At 39.3% G+C, this 21085-nt stretch overlaps 1 protein-coding gene across 1 annotated transcript; it reads right to left on the minus strand.

Annotated features, from left to right (window-relative positions):
* Positions 1-332: 332 nt before the first annotated feature.
* Positions 333-20981, minus strand: LOC122673766 (EF-hand calcium-binding domain-containing protein 1-like). Its single transcript, XM_043871619.1, has 6 exons — positions 19488-20981; positions 9909-10064; positions 8547-8651; positions 5599-5750; positions 3016-3120; positions 333-426 (listed from the first exon to the last, which is right to left on the minus strand). Exons 1-6 carry the CDS (start codon positions 19543-19545, stop codon positions 370-372), a joined length of 633 nt encoding a protein of 210 aa, XP_043727554.1. The 5' UTR covers positions 19546-20981; the 3' UTR covers positions 333-369.
* Between the last annotated feature and the right edge of the window lie 104 nt (positions 20982-21085).

Raw genomic sequence — 21085 nt, forward strand, 5'->3', positions numbered from 1 at the left:
ATATCTTATTAGCTGGAGTTGGGCCGTGGCCGTTCCTGACACAAGAGTCTAGAATGTCAGATGTTTAGGTTTTCTGTTTGTGAGGAAGCAAGAAAAAAGAGGATTGTGAATGGCTGATTAACAGCATTTGCCCCAAGATCTAAGGTTGTTGGCCTAACTAAACAAATTAATTAGTTTATCATTACTTATTATATCAATTGATGTTATTTTGATCCATACTTAATATTATAGAAACCATTCATTACAATATAATTTCTCATGTTGCAATCACTATATGTAAACCAATTGAAGCAAATATAGGTACTTCACAATATAAAGATAGGCGACCAGGATCTGTTTCTGATTTTAATAATTTTGGATGAGTAACATTCAAAAACTAGAAGTCAGGATATGTTGGAATGCCAGGGCTTCAAAATCAAGACAACTCTGCAAAGCAAAAAAGTTAATAAACTGTTAGAACAAAGCTGAAATGAGAAGCATATATGCTTTAGTTAACTTCAAAGATAATTTACTTCATCTGTGGCAGAAACAAATCAATATTTGTAAATGGTAGACTTTCACTACTACTTCCCACATTTTTTTCCTGTCAGAGGGCCACATAATTGCAAGTCCAAGTATGTCCAGGATGTTTCCCTTTTTTCTTTTTTTTGCTGATAACAGTAACCTGAGGAGGCCCATACCAGATGGTGTCTCCTTTTCTCCCTATCCTAAGGGTCTCTTGCCTAATGGATTGATTTTGAATATAAAGGTTAGAAACTTTTACCTTCATTTATGACATTATGCGAGCTTGCTAGGATGGCACTGAGTTGTGAATGATATTAAAAGAAGCTGCAGGCAAGGGGACTAGCCCTACTTCCTTGTGAGATAATCAGATATACAATTGACCCTTGAATAATGTGGGGTTAGGGTTGCTGACCCTCCACGCAAAAATCCACATGTAACTTTACAGTCTGCCTTCCATATCTGCTGTTTTGTATCCTCAGATTCAACCGACCATGGATCATATGGTATGTATGTGTGATCATATGGTATGTATTTATTAATAGAAAAAAATTCTACATATAAGTGGACCTTCCCAGTTCACACCTATATTGTTCAAGGGTCAACTGTACTTTCTGTGGCACTCTTAGTCAAAAAATACATTAGCGACTTCAGCATAGAATTAGAGCAAGTTGCTGTCTAGATCAGGCTTTTCAGACTTTGAGGTGTTTTGAGTCTCTGGGGTCTTATTACAATGCAGATTCAGATGGTGGTGGCAGGGGCTGGTGGGTGATGGGAATGGGAAGTTGTTTAATGGGTGTAGAGTTTCAGTTTGGTAAGATGAGCAGAGTTCTGGAGATGGGTTGCAAAATAGCATGAATGTACTTATCGCTATTGAACTGTAGGCTTAAAATTGGTTAAGAAGATAAATGTTACGACAGGTGTATTTTGTGAATATTGAAAATGCTCTCTGACAGTCCTGACGGGAGGAGCTGCTGTGTGGGTTCCGTGTCCCTGACCTTTTCTGTGACTGGAGGTCAGCACTGCTCCCCGTCCCCGGCCACATACACAGGATGGACCATGATATGGGAGGGAAAATGAACCGAACCTGTGTCACACACTAAAAAAAGACAAGATTCTGATTCAGCTGGTTTGAGGAGAGATCTGAGAGTGCAGTTCTCACAAGCTTCTAGGGGATACCAGTGGTGCACAGATCATACGCAGTAGTAAGACTCTAGATCACTGGGCTACGGATGGACTCGAGGGGAGCTGCTGAAGAACCCTGGTTGTTCCATCTGAACCTAAGTACTGGCTCTAGCCTGTTATTCTATACCGTTTAACCCATCAGTCCTCTTAGAGAAGTTTGCCTTTTACACATTGATTTTTAATACAGGTTTCCAGACAGTTAAAATGTGGGGATAAACTACAGCAGGACAAGCTGAGATGACTTAAGGATAGCTTGAAAGTGAAAGTGTTAGTTGCTCAGCCATGTCTGACTTTGCGATGCCATGGATTGTAGCCTGCGAAGCTGCTCTGTCCAGGATTTCTCCAGGCAAACATACTAGAGTAGGTTGCCATTCCCTTCTCTAGCGGATCTTCCCAACCCAGGGTCTCCTGCATTGCAGGCAGATTCTTTACTGTCTGAGCCACCAGGGAAGCCCAAGGATAGCTTAACATGTAGGTGGATAAGTCTGCATAAGGAGAGCTTGAAGTGAAAAAGTGAAAGTGAAGGTCACTTAGTTGTGCCTGACTCTTTCTGACCCCATGGACTATACAGTCCATGGAATTCTCCAGGCCAGACTACTGGAGTGGGTAGCCTTTCCCTTCTCCAGGGGATCTTCCCAACCCAGGGATCAAACTGGGGTCTCCTGCATTGCAGGTGGATTCTTTACCAACTGAGCTATGAAGGATAGCTTAACATTATGCAAATTCATCCACAAAATCACCCATCTAAATTACTGCAGAGAATAGAAACTTTCTTCTTATATCACATGTTTGCAAAGCACAGTTGCTCAAACGAAGAATTAAGAAAGGAAATAGTGAAGTCAATTATCAGGCTGGCTCTTCTGGCTCAGAAAACCTTTGTCAAATTCAATACTTTTTGAGGACAAATAAAATACTATAAAGTCCTATGCACGTGATCAAAATTTTTGAAAGTGTATTCTCATTGACAACAAATGAGAAAGAGATCAAGTTTTCTCTTAGCAGTTTATGGTAGGTTCTTGCTGAATCCACTCTGTATTTGCTGTTCTATCTCAAGCAAGCCAATATACTTTGGGTTTGGAGGGAGAAAATATTAACATCCAGAATATTAGGAATTGTGTATGGTCAAGGTGGTTAAAAGCTGAAAAAAAATCTTGAGTATAATTCCTTGGTCACTACGGTCTTGGGTCCCAAATGCTAAGATGGGGCAGAGACCTTGATTGCTGAACTTCAGCAGTAGGTCGGAACCCTACAGAGGTAAGTGTCTAGCAAGTATTTCTTTTTAGGTCCTTTGGAATTTCCCCCCAAACCAATTCATTGCTGCCACTGTACCTTTGCCTCCGGTAAACATGGTCCAAACACTTCCAACAAAAGTCTGTCTTCTTTCACTGCTTTTTCAAAATCTGCAAAAGATATCTTGCCATCATTGTCATAATCCTAGAGAGGAAGATGATTTCTTGGTAAATGACAAGAGTAGTTAATTCTGCATGGAAAATAACTGTAGAAAAAAAGGTTTTACCAAATCAAACTTACGTTCATACTTCTGTAGGCACTACTTGCACACATCAAAAGGTGCTTATTTACTTTGTTCCTTTTAATCTAATAGCTGATATTATGAATAGAACGTTTGTCTCTCCACTGACCACGGCAGTGGGATGGTATTTGAAGGTGGGGGTCTTTGGGAGGTAACAGGTTCAGAGGAGGTCATGAAGGTAGGGCCCCAACGTGCTGTTAGTGTCCGCGTGAGTAAAAGAAAGGCCAAAGCTCCCTGTCTCTGCCGTGTGAGGACTCACTGAGGAGGTGGCTGTCAGCAAGGCAAGAGGAGAGCGCTCAGCCAGGAAGTGAACCTGCTGGCACTTTCATCTTGGACTTCTCAGATTCCCCGAATTGTGAGAATAAATTCCAGCTGTTCAGTCTACCCGGAGGATGATACTTGGTCACAGCAGCCCAAGCGTCACCTTAGACATATAAAACCCTGTCCCTAGGGGCTTCCCTGGTGGGCCGGAAGCTGACATCCCACACACCACAAGTAAGACCTGCTGCAGCCAAGTAAGTCAGTAATAATAATTAAAATCCTTAAAGGACTTCTACCCGAATTGGGGAAATAAAACAGAAAATTAGAGGAAGGCCATTGTAATACTGCTACTTTTGTGAAAAAATAGTGCCAAAGATTCCTAAGCTTAATTTTAGTCTTGTTTCACAAAGCATCTCTTAAACTTGAGAGAAGGATATCATGTAAAATGTATAAAAGTGAAGTTGCTTAATAAGGAGCAGGCACTGAGAAAGCAAGAAGGACTAGGATCATGAGAAGAAGCTAGCAGACTCCTGCTAGGCCCTTAAGGATGGTTGGGGTATAGATAGGTGGAGAGGTGTCAGGAGGAAAAGCAGAAGAATGGCTCAACATGGATTATGACAGTATGCCAGAATGCAAGTCAGGAAGCAGACAGACCAGGCTGGAATGCAGCGTTCACGACAGGGACTATGGGAAATTAACTAAATCATGTGAGTAGATTATGAATAGTTTTAACTGCTTAATTCAATTTGGATTTGACTTGACGGGTCCTTATTTTTTCACTTCTGGGCATAACTAAATCAAGGTTGCTGGGGGGTCTAATTTAAAGAAAGGTTTGAATAATTTTCAGAAAAAGAGTCACTCCATGACATTTTATTTCCAAAAGAAGGGGGTAGGGGACTTCCCTTGTGGTCCAGTGGTTAACACCCCATGCTCCCAATGCAGGGGGCCCAGTCAGGTTCAGTCGCCCTTCAGGGAACCAGATCCTGCACGCTGCAACTAAAGATCCCATGTGCTGCAACTGAGTCCCAGTGCAGCCAAGTAAGTAAATTAAAAAAAAAAAGTATTTTAAAAAAAGAAGGGGTGGGACAGGGGTTCAGGATGGGGAACACATGTAAATCCATGGCTGATTCATGTCAATGTATGGCAAAAATCACTACAATATTGTAAAGTAATTAGCCTCCAACTAATAAAAATAAATGAAAAAAAATGGCAACTTTGAAAAAAATTAAAATTTAGGATGAAAAAAAAAAAAAAGAAGGGGGAGTGGGTGTGGGTGTGTACTGGGAAGGATACTGTCTCAAGAAGTCTGCCCTCCAGGCTCACAGTGGCTACTGGGCATGTCTAATGGAAAAGGACACCCTGTGCTCTGTTAGCTGAATCTGAGACCCTGAGACTCGGCAGACCCCCTCATCAGTTACTTCCTGAACTCCAAAGAGGTAGTGAGCTGGACCTCGGCGGCCTCAGAGTCTTAAACCATTGGTATCCAGTCTAGGGTCACAGGGAAAAAAAGAAATCACTATGGCCATAATAAAGAGGTGTTACTGGTTTCACTGAAAGATAAATTTTGCACCTCATTTTCCATCATGGCCTTGTATAAACCTATCTGCACTTCAGTTTTCTCATCTGCAAAATAGAGATAATATTTTCTACTTCATCCCGTTGTTTTGAAGATAAAACATGTTTACATATTAAACTTCTGTGAAGGGTCCAGCGTGTAGTAAGCACTTTATAAGGGTTATTTCATTATAATGAGTGTCCAGATGGATGAGAAAGCAAAGGTCACGAAGACAGACTACAATGGCATTCAATTTTAAAAGAACTAAATCTATCACCCTCCTTTCCAGATAATGACAGTTAGCTGATAGTACAATAATAAATAAAATTAACATTCATTTAATGTAGTGATTCATTTAATCACCCAGCCATCCCATAAATACTTATGAAGGAACCACCATCAGCCTGGCACTGTTTTAGGCAATGGATAGGGCAGAGAACAAATAAGAACTCCTGCCCTCACAAAGGTTACATTCACTGTGTAGGAAAATAAATCATTTATTTAGCTTTAGCTTTCTCACATCCACTGGACTGAATATAATGAATTACAGCTTTTTTATTCTTACCATTTTCTTCAGTGCTATATCTACCAACTCTCTTATTCCTTCATCAGTCTCTTCTCCAGGTGACTGTTGGTGTAGACTGTTCTTCAACATGTCGTATATTCTCTCTCGAGAAATGTAACCATCACCATTGAAATAATAAACTTCAAAACAAACTTTTCAAAGCATAAGAAGTTTATAGACAAGGATAAAAATAATTAAAATGTCACTAGTCTTCTCAGTTATTTCAGTATGTAATTAAAGAAGGATAAAAACAGTTCAGACAATCTACAGTCTAGACTCAATGAATGAATTTGAGCAAATCCTGGGAGACAGTGGAGGACAGAGGAGCCTGGCGTGCTGCAGTCCATGGGGTCACAAAGAGCCAGACATGACTTAGCGACTGAACAACATTCTACACAGTAGAGAATTTTATAAATCTTTCCACAAGACTAAATATCCTTTGTGATAAACACACACACACTCACACATATGTGTATAAAGTCTTTCTTTACATATATACACATATATATGTGTGTGTGTGTATCTTACTGCTATAATTTCCTTCTTACACAGAGTAAAAAAGCTAGAGTATACACATCATTACATCACTGACAAAAAAATTGTTCTATATATTTGGGTAGTGGGTAGTGAGTCTGTCAACTCCTTGGAGACTGCCCATTTCACTATCCAAAATGATCCATCTCTCCCTGGAGAATGATTTCATGATTTCCACTGTACCATGTAAGCACTACTACAGTTTATCCTTCATCCCACAAATGACCTTATTCAGGTCCTGGGAATAGAGCAGTGAGGTAGTTCTTGAGTTCGTAATCTAGTTAAATGTTTTTGGAAAGAAAGGAAGGGAGGGGGGAGGGAGAGAGAGACAGAGACAAGGAAAGAAAGAAAAGCAAGATAGGGAGAAAAGAAGGGAGGGAGTGAGGAAGAAAAAGAACCAGGTATTAAATTCCAGAGTATCAGATTAGCTCTTTTGTTGCATTTTTCTAACATATAGCATATATAAGCTTGTGACACAACCCTACTAGAAACAGTGTTTTCCCCAAATTAACATGTATTGAAATGTATAATACATGAAGTATTTTTAGGCAGTGGGATTAGAAAAGGAAAAAAAATTTGATAATGTGATGCTAATTCATTATGTCCTGGCTTCCCTGCTGGCTCAGTGGTAAAGAATCCACCTGCCAATGGAGGGGACATGGGTTTGATCCCTGGGTTGGGAAGATCCCTGGAGAAGGAAATGGCAACCCACTCCAGTGTTCTTGCCTGGAAAATCCCATGGTCAGAGAGCCTAACAGGCAGCAGTCCATGGGGTGGCAAATGAGTTGGACACGACTTAAAGACTAAACAACAGCAATTCATCATGTCCAGTGTTGTTATACAGAAGTCTCACAAGAATTTACATTCATGAAACTTCACTTTTCATTTCTCAGTGAGATTATAAGAACACTGCAGTTATAAGGAACAAGTGACTACTGTACTTAATGGTGTCCTGTGAAAATTAGACTGGAGAAAAGTGGGGGAAAAAACATGTTGTAAGAAAAAAAAGGAAGTATACAATGTTGTATGTCAAATTATACTTCAATTTTTTAAGTATTAAAAAAAAGGAAAAAAAAATACCTCCTCCAAATAAAAGAGAGAAACAAAAGTCATAAATGTCAAATATGGTTGGTGAGTCTTTAAAATGTTACTATCATTTTTATTTTTATTTTTTTAGTTCTACCACTTTATTGCTACCAACCCATCTGCCTCCACCCTTGCACACACATGCTCAGTCATGTAACCCCAATGGACTGCAGCCCGCCAGGCTCCTCTGTCCATGCACTTTTCCAGGCAAGAATACTGGAATGGGTTGCCATTTCCTTCTCCGTTACTATCATTTTTAAAACATGTATTTAACTTAGAGATTTTCTTTTGAACATCCCAAAACCAGAATCAAGTGGCAGAAGGGATAAAAATTTGCTTACATACTGGTGCACTGGGAAGACCCAGAGGAATCGGGTGGAGAGGGAGGTGGGAGGGGGGATCGGGATGGGGAATACATGTAAATCCATGGCTGATTCATGTCAATGTATGACAAAAACCACTACAATATTATAAAGTAATTAGCCTCCAACTAATAAAAATAAATGAAGAAAAAATTTGCTTACATACTAAGAACTCTGCAGTTTTTCCTATGTAATTTGACATTTGTTCCCTTGAACACTGTTGTTTAAAATTGTTCCTATTCTCTCTCTAGGTTTCACACCCCAAATCCTGGCACAGGAGGTGTAAAACATAGAAAACATGCGTCACATCAGTGGTACAGGTGAGGCGAGCCAGAGCTATCTCTACAAAATTGTGAACTGGGAGATTTTCGTCTTTGGAATTCCTAATGATGCTCTTCTGTAGGAAGCTCCCTTTATAATACTTCCTCCCTTTGGGGTTTCATTGCCTCAGTCTCATTCCCTTTATTCACCTACACTTATTCTAACACTAGAGTGTTGGTGTCTGACAGCTGTGTGCTTTACCTTGTCTTGTGTCAACCCCTCATCCCTACTCTGATGAAAAGACAAGCAATAGTCCCACTGTGGACTACGAGGCTGCCCATAATCAAGGCCCATTTCCTGCTGAGCCCAGACACAGCCCCAGAGATCTCAGCCTTGCCTATCATCATAGTCGGCACCTGTCCTGACCTGTAGCTACTGTTCTTTGCCCAGGCCTGGAGCCAAAGAGCCATGCTGGTGGTATTTGTATGCTACAGAACTAGTGAAGTAAGTGTCTTGGGGACCAGGGACTCTCCTATAAAAGAGGTCACCCATTTCATCTGCCTTTTTTTTTAAACTCTCATCAACTACTTTTGCAAGAGTGCTATAGAGAATAACACTGAGTTTATATTTTTTAAAAAATGATTTAAGGATTAATTAAATGTAAAATTGATACTATATATGTTAATATTTATATAGAAATCTTACACTTCAGCTTTTCTTCAAAAGTCCCTCGAAGAAACACTGATAGTCCTTTAACCCACTCTTTCACATTTATGTAGTTATCATTGTCTTTGTCAAATGCAAAAAATACTGAAAGAAAAGGAATGTGTTAGTGTATTGTAATTTATAGCTATTATTCAAGAGTACTATGAATAGAGTAAAAAAGTATTCCCTCCCAAAAAGGGGGGTGGACAGAAGGTTTTGGTACAATCTTTCTTGAAAGAATCAAAAATAACTGGAAGTATATTTCCAACAGATTTTTACAAAAAGAAGCCATTCTCCTCCCCATGGTTAATGATGAGTGTCACTTGTGATGTTTTGTATGGTTATTTTGAGGAAAAAAGACCAACAATGTAGATAATCAATGTGATAATTTTTACCACTCTAAAAAGAGTGGTAAAATCCTGTTTTAAAGAATTTGTGTTATACCTAAAGATCAATTAGTAAAATAACACATTATTTTTAAAATTACCAGTGAAATCTTGGTATTATCCTATAGAAAACAAAATATTATTGTCTCCTTTGGGGTTGATGGAAACATTAATTATTTTGACTATGGACTTCCCAGGTAGCTCAGTGGTAAAGAACCCACCTACCAAGCAGTAGATGCAAGAGATGAGGGTTCAATCCCTGGGTTGGGAAGATCCCCTGGAGAAGGAAATGGCAACCCACTCTAGTAATCTTGCCTGGAAAATTTCATGGATGGAGCCTGGCAGGCTACAGTCCACGGGGGCTGCAAACAGTCGGACATGACTGAGCACCACCGCATGACATGATACGGTCTTCATGGTGTATACACACATCAAGACATCAAATTGAACACTGAAAGTTTGTTATTGAAACTGACTGGAACACGTTATATAATTTCTTATTTTAAATATAAAATTATTTAATTTTTTTCAATATAATGAGTAATTTTCTTTTTGTGTTTGTTGAAGAAGTCAACATGTCTTTATATATGTTTTACATGTCTACAGCATATGAATCCAAAGACAATGGAAACCACAAGCTTATCTTTATTTTTAACAAACTTATCTTAAAAAAAAAATACTGCTAGCTTATTTAGTTCCTTACTGGTTCTTTCTCAAAGTACTACAGCTATGAGACAAGAACTTGAGTGAGTTTATAATAAAATCCATCCTGATCATCAAATCAGATTTACTGTTCTAAATCAGTAGCACTACCAGAATTATATGTATAGTTTTTGCTTTAAAAATTTCAGTCTGGTGAAAACTGAATATATGTGTATGTATATATGTATGTGTGTATACACACACACACACACACACACACACGCGCGCATCTGCCACCGCAGCTTGGCCCATCTCAGTCTCCAGGACTCCTTACCCCTGTTCATTAGCACATCATCAGTCATTCCAAATACGCTGTGCAGGATCACTCGAAATGTGTTACGATCTAGTCCAGCGTTAGCAAGTTTTATGTCACCTCTTCCCACCAAGTTGTGAAAAATCCTTATGAGACACTCTATTTCACTCTTTTTGACTGTAAAATGAAAATACAAATAAATACAACTTAGATTTAACCTCTGAGTTCTCCAACCCAATTAAATGTATAGCTATTTTGTTTCTGTGATGCACTAGTGGTTTAAAAACTGTGACATGGACTTGTTACTTAAGAGCTCACACAGTCAAGACAGATGCCACTCAGAGGTCTCATTAAGACAGTATATAAATGTTAAATTATGTCATATAACACTCACCACTATAGACATGTGAAGAGAAATCTGTATGAGAAAGACTTGTGCTATTTTCATGAGCGTAGACTTTGAACTGGGCCTTGATGGATGCAGAGCAATTTATCCAGAAAGGAATGTATTCAGGGTGGTAAAGAAGTGGAGAATTCCAGGAAGAGGGAATAACATGAGTAAAGGAGAGAATTGAGATTGAGGTTGAATATGTTTTGTTGGGAGCATAGCAAGTTGGGAAGAAGTGAAAAACAAGACTGAAGAGGACAGGCTGTTGAAATAGAGCCTTGAATGCTTGGTCAGAAGATTAATGTTTGTTTTTCTGGAGCAGGGTTTCTTGTGGTATCATCTTTGGACCCTCTGTATGAAAATCACCCACCTCTCATTGCTTGTCAAAGGCCTTGCCCCAGACCTACTAAGTCACAGTTGCTAACAGTGGGTCCAGGAGCTACCTTTGAAACAAAAGCTCAGCTAATTCTTCTATGCTGTAAGGGTCAAGAAGTGGTTTAATAAAACCCATCTGGCAAAGTTGTACTGAAGGGGAAAGCTGGAAGCCTAGAAACCTGGCTTGGAGCAATAAGCTTTACTTAGGACCACAGAAATGAGATCAGAAAGCGGGCAGGGAGCCTGAGATGCTGCTTAAGAAGCACAAAGGTGACTCTAATGCACTGTCCGAACTGAGAACTAAGTGATTAGGCTTTGTGTGTTGGGGGTACTAGACTTAAGTCTGGGTTCCACTTCCATTTCGTATCCTACATAGTTGACTTAACACAATTCAACTTCTTTATGCCTCAGAGTCCTCACCTATACAATTTGAGTATTATTCTATATGATCTCTGATAGTCCCTCAGTTTCTAAAAGTCTGATTCTATGAATTAAAGATAATTTGAGAAAACTTTCAAGAAAATTAGAGATACCAAGGGAATATTTCATGCAAAGATAGGCTCAATAAAGGACAGAAATAGTAGGGACCTAACAGAAACAGATGATATTAAGAGGAGGAGGCAAGAATATACAGAAGAACTGTACAAAAAAGATCTTCACAACCCAGATAATCACAATGGTGTGATCACTCACCTAGAGCCAGACATCCTGGAATGTGAAGTCAAGTGGGCCTTAGGAAGCATCACTAGGAACAAAGCTAGTGGAGGTGATGGAATTCCAGTTGAGCTATTTCAAATCCTGAAAGATGATGCTGTGAAAGTGCTGCACTCAATATGTCAGCAAATATGGAAAACTCAGCAGTGACCACTGGACTGGAAAAGGTCAATTTTCATTCCAATCCCAAAGAAAGGCAATGCCAAAGAATGCTCAAACTACCACACAATTGCACTCATCTCACACACTAGTAAAGTAATGTTTAAAATTATCCAAGCCAGGCTTCAGCAATACATGAGCCGTGAACTTCCAGATGTTCAAGGTGGTTTTAGAAAAGGCAGAGGAACCAGAGATCAAATTGCCAATACCCGCTGAATCATCAAAAAAGCAAGAGAGTTTCAGAAAAACATCTATTTCTGCTTTATGGACTATGCCAAAGCCTTCGACTGTGTGGATCACAATAAACTGTGGAAAATTATGAAGGAGATGGGAATACCAGACCACCTGAGCTACCTCTTGAGAAACCTGTATGCAGGTCAGGAAGCAACAGTTAGAACTGGACATGGAGCAACAGACTGGTTCCAAATAGAAAAAGGAGTACGTCAAGGCTGTATATTGTCACCCTGCTTATTTAACTTATATGCAGAGTACATCATGAGAAACGCTGGGCTGGAAGCAGTACAAGCTAGAATCAAGATTGTCGGGAGAAATATCAATAACCTCAGATATGCAGATGACACCACCCTTATGGCAGAAAGTGAAGAAGAAAAGGGCCTCTTAATGAAAGTGAAAGAGGAGAGTGAAAAAGTTGGCTTAAAGCTCAACATTCAGAAAACTAAGATCATGGCATCTGGTCCCATCACTTTATGGGAAATAGATGGGGAAACAGTGGAAACAATGGCTGATTTTATTTTTCTGGGCTCCAAAATCACTGCAGATGGTGATTGCAGCCATGAAATTAAAAGACGCTTACTCCTTGGAAGGAAAGTTATGACCAACCTAAACAGCAGAGACATTACTTTGCCAACAAAGGTCCATCTAGTCAAGGCTATGGTTTTTCCAGTGGTCATGTATGGATGTGAGATTTGACCTATAAAGAAAGATGAGCGCAGAAGATTGATGCTTTTGAACTGTGGTGTTGGAGAAGACTCTTGAGAGTCCCTTGGACTGCAAGGAAATCCAAGTCCATCCTAAAGGAGATCAGTCCTGGGTGTTCATTGGAAGGACTGATGTTGAAGATGAAACTCCAACACTTTGGCCACCTCATGCAAAGAGCTGACTCATTTGAAAAGACCCTGATGCTGGGAGGGATTGGGGGCAGGAGGAGAAGGGGACGACAGAGGATGAGATGGCTGGATGACATCACCGACTGGATGGACATGGGTTTGGGTAAGCTCTGGGAGTTGGTGATGGACAGGGAGGCCTGGCGTGTTGTGGTTCATGGGGTTGCAAAGAGTTGGACATGACTGAGCCACTGAACTGGAGAGTTAGGAGGGAAGCTGTTTACAGGTTCTATTTCTCTCTTCCTTCTCCTCCCTCCCTCTTTTGGGGAGGGTGGAAGGAGAAATATTTTTTTAGATGTTGTCTTCGAGGTGATTTCAAGTTACTCAACAAAAACCAATGAGAACTGACAGCAAATATGCAGGTTACATTAGGGTTTCTAACATGGTCAGAATGACTTGACTCTTAGGGTAAATGTTGATAAATCTATAGAATAAACAATTACAAAGATACCTAACATTATTTATGAACTGAACTAGAGTCTCAGGCTTCATACATAGCCCCAAGATTTGACATAAAAGTCATTTTTATCCATCTAATAAGTATTTATTAAGGGCCTCCCATGAACCTAGGCAATGAATACACCATCATTTCTGCCCTTAATTTATTACACTTTAGTCAAGAGAAAAAGAAATGAAATAAAAGTGTTACAAACACTGTGATTATAGTGTTTGGCAGTGACCCAAAGAAAGGAATCATTAAGTGGGGAAAGGCAGTGAGTGAGTGAGAAGGGGCTCCAGGAAGAGGTGTCCCTCGAGCTAAAGCCAGTCACAGGGGTAAGCACTTATTATTGTTATTAAATTATAATTAATTTATATAAATTATAATTTTATACTTTATATTTACATTATCTATTAATATATACAATATAAGTTATAATTAATAGATTAATAAATTAATAAATAATTAATAGCATTATTAAGTAAGAGGAGGCAGTTTGAAGGCAGGGTGGCATGTTCTCAGAGCCACAGATGGTTTGGTGCAGCGAGGTGGCGGAACTGTTTGACTTTACAGAGGGGCTTATTGAAAAATTTTGCCTGGCAAGTTAACAATCAGATTTGCATTTAAGGAGGATCACTTTGGCAGTGGATTCTTTAAACTGCCTTATGAATGGTCAATCTAGAGGTGACAGGTTATATATTCCCAGATAATTTTAAATCCTGTCCCACTCATATGGTCTTCTTAGAATGAGACTTCTGATACTTCTCCCTTAGAAAGATGGGGTTTGTGTCTCCACTTAAAACTAGGGGTATTTTTTGACCGCCATTTCAACCAAGAGTACAATAAAATAAAGCAACGTGACTTTTCAAGACTTGGTCACAGAAGGGGGTGCAGGTGCTCTGAGGACGAAGTCTCTTTTTTTCTCCTTTTATGGAATATGAGGAGAAACACATTCGTGTGTGGACACACTACATTGCATACATATTACATTAATGTTTGCCTGAAACTAGCCCTGCTCAACTCTGATGGAGAATTAACGTTTGAGTGTTACAGCGACGTGAAATAGATATCTGAAGAAAGTGAGTCAGGAGTCGGGAATTGCTCTGAATCAAATACTAACAAGTTATCCAGCAAAATAATCAAGGATTTTAGACACAATCTGCAGCAGGTAGTAACTTCTGAGTTTTACCTATGCAGCTCACTTCCATTATATCTAAAGACCTTACACGTGTGGTCAAAGAACCCCTGTATTTGATACTTGAGAAACTGTGGGTAATGAGAATGGTGTTCATACATATACTGACACGTTATTTATTAAACTTTTTAGTTTGGAATAGTTTTATTTTACGTAAGAGATGCAGTGATAGTAAGATTCCCCTAAACTCCTCACTGTTTCTTCCTGCTGACTTCTTACATAACCATGGGGCAGTTGTCAAAATTAATACACTGACACTGGCACATTATTATTAACTAAATTATAGATTTCACCTGTTTTCCCACCAATTTCCTTTGTTTATTCTAGGATCCCACGCGGGATCCATTTGGCTGTCACATCTCCAATCCTGCAAGTGTTCTGTCTTAGTCCTTTTCATGAACTTGACAGTTTTTATTTTGCACAATGTTCCTCAACTTAGGTTTGCCTAATGCTTTCCTCATAATTAAAGTGTGGTTGTGTTTTGGGGAAAAATACTAGAGGGATAAAGTGCTGTTTTTGTCACGTATCAGATACGTGACACTAACATAATGTATCACTGCTGCTAAGCAGGATCACACGGTTCAGTTTCTCCACTGAATCTACTTCTCCTTTCTCTAGTCTTTAGAAGCCAGTCTCTCATGATAAAGGTTTAATTAAACTCCACTTCATAGGGAAGGGGTATTTATACTATTAAATTCTTCAAAGGCAGATTTGTCTCTTTTCCATTTAATCATCTACATCAGTATGAAGTCACATTTGTTTATTTTAGGCCAACACCATGTCACTTCTCAATAATGTCGCTGCTCAGGTTGCTTCAGCTCTGGCCCCTGGGGCTTTCAGGTTAGGCTCTTCTGTCCCACATGCCCTCCCCCTTGTGCAACACTTCTTGCATTCTGGCAGTGCTCGCCAGTCCCATCTTGTATTATCCGTATGAAATAACAGGCAGGAAAAAAAAATTGGTCTCTCCTCTTGCTTTCTGGCACAGAGCTCCTAAATCCCTTAGCATTTCCTTGTTGACAGGATGTCTTTCGTTCTAATGAGGTGACTGTTGGTTGTTCTTAGGTGGGAGCTTGTCAACAGAAAAACCGAATCATGTTTAAAAGTGTGGAAATTTTAGTTCCACCACCATCCCTTCTCCAGAGGGGGGCTGGAAATTGAGTTAATGATCTATCATGGCTGTGTAATAAAACCTCCATAAAATCACCCAAAAGTGGGGCTTGGGGGAGCTTCTGGGCTGGTGAACACAGAGGTGTCCAGAGAGCCTGGAAACTCCATACCACTTACCACATACCTTGCTCTATGCATCTCTTCCGTCCAGCTACTCAACTATATCCTTTCATAATAAATTGGTAACCTGGAGTAAGCTGCATCCTGAGTTCTGTGAGGTGCTCTAGCAAATTAACTGACCACAGGAGGGGGTCATGATTTGTAGCCAGTTGGTCAGCAGCACAGCTAATAACCTGGACTTGTGATCGGCATCTGGTGGGGTACTGTCTTCTGGACTGAACCCTTAACCTGTAGAATCTGATGCTCTCCAGGTAGTGTTGGTTATTATATTAATTATAGGGGCACTCAGCTAGTGTCACAGAGAACTGTTTGTTGGGAAAAACCTCCACACAGTTGGAGACCAGATGAGCATGGCAGCAGTGCTAGAGTAAAAAGAGGAGTCGTGTAGGTTTCCCCTCTGCTCTGTTCAGCCATTGCTTTAAGGAAATCTGGTTCTTTGTGGATTTCTAAGCCTGTTCTGCAGCCACAGCTAGGAAGTCTGTATGTACACAAACCTATGTATGTGCACACACTGGCTCATGTTACATATCACAAATATAGAAAAAGCCACATATTGGACTAGTGGGCCCTTAGGTGGTCCTGGTCTAAGTCCTAAAAAAGACGATCAATTGTGTTAAAAACTCCTGAGTGCTCAGAAAAGACAGGCTCATGAGTTTACATAGTCAAATCATACTACAGTTAACTATTTCCTCCATCTGGTAGGAGTGGATCAGGGAACATTAATTCACTAAATACTTGGGATTTTAGCAAAATCTCTTATTTTTAGGTTAATATCTATTCAGTAACCAGTAGAGCTTAGGACAACGGTAATCTCTCAATACATGTTTGCTAAATAAATGACAATCAATCACTTGTAAATGGGAGAAGTTAAGGAATATGCTGGATGAGAGTCAAGATCTAGAGTAGGTCTGAGATGCCAAAATGATCAGTTGAATGAAACCACATGGCACTACTAAGAATCATTTTAAAATTCTTCACTTTAAAATAAAGTTTGCTAATGTACATAAGTATAAAAATGACAATCTGTGTGAAAAAGACTGGGTCGATTCCCAGCTCACTGTCAAACTGGGATTGACATTAGGCTACAGAATTGAAGTCTAAAGTGGAAAAGACAATTCAGATCAGGATCCTCAAACTTTATAGTGTCTAAGAACACATGAAGTGAACATCTGGAGGCTTGGCACCACTGACAAGAGATTGTTTAAAATACACTAAGGATGGTACTCAGGGATCCACCTTTTCAATATAAACCTTCAGGTGATTCTGAAGGGGGAGCTACTCCTACCATACTACAAGTAAGAGGTCATGGCCACTACCAACTACAGAATTTGTGGGCCCAATGCAAAATGAAAATGCAGGTCTCCAATTTTGGGACTGGATGTGGTGGTCCAATGGTTAAGATTCTGTGCACCCAATGCACGGGGCCCTTGTCAGGTCCCTGGTCAGGGAACTAGAGCCTGCGTGCTGCAGCAAAGATCGAAGACCCAGCATGCCACAACTAAGACCTGGCACAGCCAAATAAATAAACAAATACAAGTAAGAATAAAAACATAAAAAATTATTTAAGTCAGTGTTAGCAGAGCCTTAAACTTAGCATGGGGCCCTATGAGAACACACAGGTTACTCACCCATGAAGCCATTTACTATATACCATGAGGTAATTATCTGCCTCCCCCATCAGATTAAAGGGCCATTATTTGGAAAAGGGAATAATTTCTTTGCATGACTCTATAGCAGCAAGGTCTAATAGAACTTTCTGAGATAATGGAAATGTTCTATATCTGTGCCGTTCAATTTGGTAGCCACAACCCAATTGTTGGTATTAAACCCTGAAAAGTGGCTCGTGTGACCAAAACTGGATTTTAAGTTCCACATATTTTATTTAAATAGCCACATGAAGCTAGTGGTTACTATAATGAACAATGTAGCTCTAGAGAGCAGTGTAAATGAAGACAGAAGTCATATTAGCTCTAGAATACAAAACATTCTAGATCTGTTGGAAAAAAAAAAAAAAGAGGAAACAGCTGTTTAGCAAGGGAGTGAATTTCCTTTGGGAGGTCACCGGAGGTGACCAGTTGACAATCTGAGCACAGTCACACAAAGGTCCTGGCTTGGACTGGATGGCCATGTGGCATTTGAGGGGCCTAGCAAATTATGAAGGCTCCCTCCTAAGAAGCTCTAAAGCAAAGCCCAGGAAAAATCACTTCAACTTTCTGTCACACAATTAGAACACCAAGAGAAATAAAGACAGTCCGTTCTTGGGATGGCCAAAGCAGCAACAGCTTATTAGTCCTTCCCACCCCTATCCATCATCAACCAAATTCTAGTCATGAGACACATCGTCTATCCTGGTCTCAACTGCAAGGACTCAAGAACGGGAACTGATTTCAACAACTTTTCACTGCGCCCTTACTATGGTACAACAGTACAGAATGACCATCAGGGGCTATAATGCCGATTAATTTGAAAAAACAAAGATTATCTGAGTGTACATCAGACTAGCTCAGCCCACTAACTGGGTAACTTTACATAAACAATTAAACTAAGATGCAGTTTCCTCACCGAAGAACATGGATAACATCACCTACCTCAATGGAAGAGAAGACAATGGACATAAACCATTTTGCAGTATCCTGTCAATGAAGAGCTCAACAACATCAGCTGTTAATAATCTGGTTATCCTGGTCACTTAGCTGTTCAAGTATTTAGGGTCTGAACTTTTAATAGTAACTTAAGAATTATTAAGTGTCAAAAACTTTGGAATAAGGAAGGAATGCAACTTCTTTTTTCCTAAACAGCTTTATCTTCTTTGTAGACTATATGGGATATGGGTCTCATTTTTTTTTTTTTTTCTCATTAAGTTTTACATACTCGTGTCTACTATTTCAGAGAATCGCTTTCAAATATGAGTAACGAAGAATGACTGTAAACACACGTACGGGTAGCAGACGCCACTAAGAACAATCTCATCAGGAAGGGAGAGGAGTCAGGTTTGCAAAGCAAGCGTAACTTCCTTTTGAGTGTTCTAAAACTCGGGCTGTTAATAGCAGGCATTTCTTACTGCATTCAACACTAGGTCAATCTGCTGAATGGATTTTACGGGTAGTAGGACGACAGGAGTAAACCGGGCCCAGGAGTGCTTGAGGAACTTAGATCATTTAAAATCCAACTAAAAGAGAAAACTGAATTATATCCACAATGAGATGCTTAAACAAGGTAGTGACTATCCTGCCAAGGTCACGCAAAGAAAAATGGAAGTGCCCAATAATGAGGCCGTAAAGCTGGCTGAAATAATAGTTCCTCAAAGTCTAGAAACAAATTTTTAGAAATGCGGTCAGGATTGCTTGTGGTCAGGCTTCAGAAACAAAAAATTCACAAGATTACTTTTTTAAAGTCTGGCAGGGCAAGGAATCCTAAAAAAAGTCTGTTAGTTTAACAAACACTTGCCATGTGCAAAAGCAACAAGGTGTTTCTTTAACATCTAAAATGCCTCATGTACCTCTATCAATCTTGGGAAGCGCAGCAGTCATCTGCTGCTATGGCTTTTGTGCCAGAGAACCCAGGAGGGCTGTCAAAGCAAACCTTTACACTTTGAGGTCTCTTATGAAACTTCAGACTATAATAAAACCAGAACTCTGCAGGCACATAGTCCTTTAGCATTTTCACGGTCACATAAATTCTCAAGCCAGTCTTCCTACACATGTAACGTATTTTAGGACACCTGATGACTGAAATGTTTTCTGTGTAAGTGCAGGGATTATCATTCACTTACTACCTATGTATTTAAAATGACCAAAATATTAGATAGAAAATAGAACTCTACTTTGGGGTTACAAAGCACTTGTTCTTGGCCAACTACCCAATGTTTTTATTTGACGGAAGATGTTCAGGCAGCGCTAGGTATCTCGTCAGTACTTACAGCTATTGACACTCTTACTGATGGATTCCACCAGTCTCTTCAGAACCTTCTGGTCCATGTCAAGTGTGGCTTCAAAACAATGAAGACTTCTCAGACAGCCTACCTCCAAGCCTGGGCGTCCTGGGTTGCCACTGATTCCACAACTCCCCACTCCACACCAACACAGAACGTGACCATGGCAACATCCCAGCAACCAAACACAGAAGGTTCTCAAGCAATTGGAAAAATATGCAATAGTGGCTGTTACTACTCAGTAAAAATTTCAGTGATTTCATTAGCGTTACTGTGATCTGAAATATTACAGCTAATCCAACTTTGATTTTTGTGGTTCAACACCACTTCAAGTGGTATCTAAGAGTATCACCACTTATATTTCCCGAGAACAAATTCTACAGTTGAATATGTTTATGGATGAACACATAATAATAATAAAGACCTTATCTTTAAGTAGAAATAAAAATAACTCCCTAGGCTATAAAAATCTCCTTCAAAGGTTATATATAACTTCCTCTGAAAACTCTAACCAAGTACCTTCTCATGATAAGCAGAGGCCTCAATCTGGGAACTTTAGAGAAATATAAAATCTTCACATTTACCCCTCCAACTTATCTGACTGACTGGTAGGAAAACATAGTATGATTATGTCAAAGCTAGCCAAGATGGTAACTGTTCTCATATCTACTGTCGAATCCTGGTATAAAGAACAAACATCTTCTTGTGTATGTCTGCTGGTCTTCACTGTGGTAAAGCAAGGGGAAAAAAAGTACTAAAATGACTTTCAGAATCTAGAACAATGTATTCTTACTAAATTTTAAATAACATATAAAAACAAATTAGGCAAATACAACTGGGAAAGAACAAAACTCTCAAAACTTTTCTTAAGGAAATGCCAAATGTTCACTGATTTTAAGTTGAAAACTGGCAAGTTTTAATAACTATTCTTAGTGGCTAGTCAATTGTTCTCCATGAAATTAAAAGAAAATTAGGCTCTTAGCACATCTTGACTGGAGGAATATGAATCCATACTCTGGATAAAATAAATTCAGAATAATCTTAGGGTATTTTAAACACCTAAATATACTAAGGGCAACCAAAGGAATTCGAAACAATCAGAAAAAGGTAGCACCAGGTATAAATTCAATTTCTCAACCCAGACACTCATCAATTTTGTTGCAGTTACCTTGGCATCATTATCCAAATAACATGTTTTATGTTTATAAAATTAGTATATAATTATTTAAGAAAAACGAGTTTGGTGGAGGGAGAAAGAGATGAACTGCTGCTGTTAGTGGGACGTAATATCCTATACAGGACCAGTCTGTAAAGGTATACTTTTATGTTCAAAGCAAATCTGATCAACAAGTAACCCGATAAGTTTGTCCTATCCTTTAGCATTTCATGAACAATTCTGAGAAACTTCTTTTAGGATAAAAAATGTCTCCCCAACTTGCTGTGTACTCAAAACCTTGTAGATTTCTTTAAAGAGGAAAGATTATGAAAATTCAAGCATAAAATTTAGGGAAATTTGCTAAAACTTTGGGGACATGTCTTATCCATCTACCATTTCATAATTAACAGTGTTTCTTAATGTTTATAAC

The sequence above is a fragment of the Cervus elaphus genome, chromosome 18 (genome assembly GCF_910594005.1).
Source record: "Cervus elaphus chromosome 18, mCerEla1.1, whole genome shotgun sequence".
NCBI classification, from domain to species: Eukaryota; Metazoa; Chordata; class Mammalia; order Artiodactyla; family Cervidae; genus Cervus; species Cervus elaphus.

Bases quoted from the DNA above. Each gene is read 5' to 3' on its own strand.
- LOC122673766 (XM_043871619.1), bottom strand. From the start codon at position 19,545: ATGGACCAGAAGGTTCTGAAGAGACTGGTGGAATCCATCAGTAAGAGT. The intron at 10,065-19,487 runs GTAAGTACTGAC...TTCATTTTACAG, and splicing joins CAGTAAGAGTGTCAATAGCT to TCAAAAAGAGTGAAATAGAG. The intron at 8,652-9,908 runs GTAAGGAGTCCT...CTTTTCTTTCAG, and splicing joins TGATGTGCTAATGAACAGGG to TATTTTTTGCATTTGACAAA.